General features: G+C 65.5%; 1 protein-coding gene across 1 annotated transcript in view; it reads right to left on the bottom strand.

Moving 5' to 3' along the window:
* Positions 1–280, bottom strand: part of TRMT2B (tRNA methyltransferase 2 homolog B (S. cerevisiae)) — an 8,895-nt gene extending 8,615 nt beyond the window's left edge. The window contains exon 1 of the mRNA XM_010133327.1: positions 99–280. Coding sequence (XP_010131629.1) covers positions 99–280 — 182 coding nt within the window. The remainder of the gene's footprint in view (positions 1–98) is intronic.
* Between the last annotated feature and the right edge of the window lie 10 nt (positions 281–290).

The following is a 290-nucleotide window of genomic DNA, read 5'->3' as shown; positions in this document are numbered from 1 at the left end:
CCTCTTCTATCCCTACCGGGGAGCGCTGCCTGGGGGGAAAACCCCAAAGCCACTGCTCTAACCGCTTCAGGCGCTTGGTCATTTCGGAAGAGTCGTACCTCTCCTCCCAGGAGGAGCCTGGCAGGCTGCAGCCCTTCCTGGTCTTTTTCTTCTCCTTCCGCTCTGCTGCTGTCGCCTTCTCCGCCAGCAGGCTGCGGTCCCGACCGGGCAGGCTGCTCAGGAGAGCACTCGAAGGGCCAAGGTGCCGGCGCGGCAGCCTCGCTGCGCAGGACAGAGCCATGGCGGGACGG

Source organism: Buceros rhinoceros, unplaced genomic scaffold, assembly GCF_000710305.1.
Source record: "Buceros rhinoceros silvestris isolate BGI_N320 unplaced genomic scaffold, ASM71030v1 scaffold10963, whole genome shotgun sequence".
Classification (NCBI taxonomy): domain Eukaryota; kingdom Metazoa; phylum Chordata; class Aves; order Bucerotiformes; family Bucerotidae; genus Buceros; species Buceros rhinoceros.
Note: the sequence above shows the minus strand (reverse complement) of the source record. Positions and strands in the feature narration are given on the sequence as shown.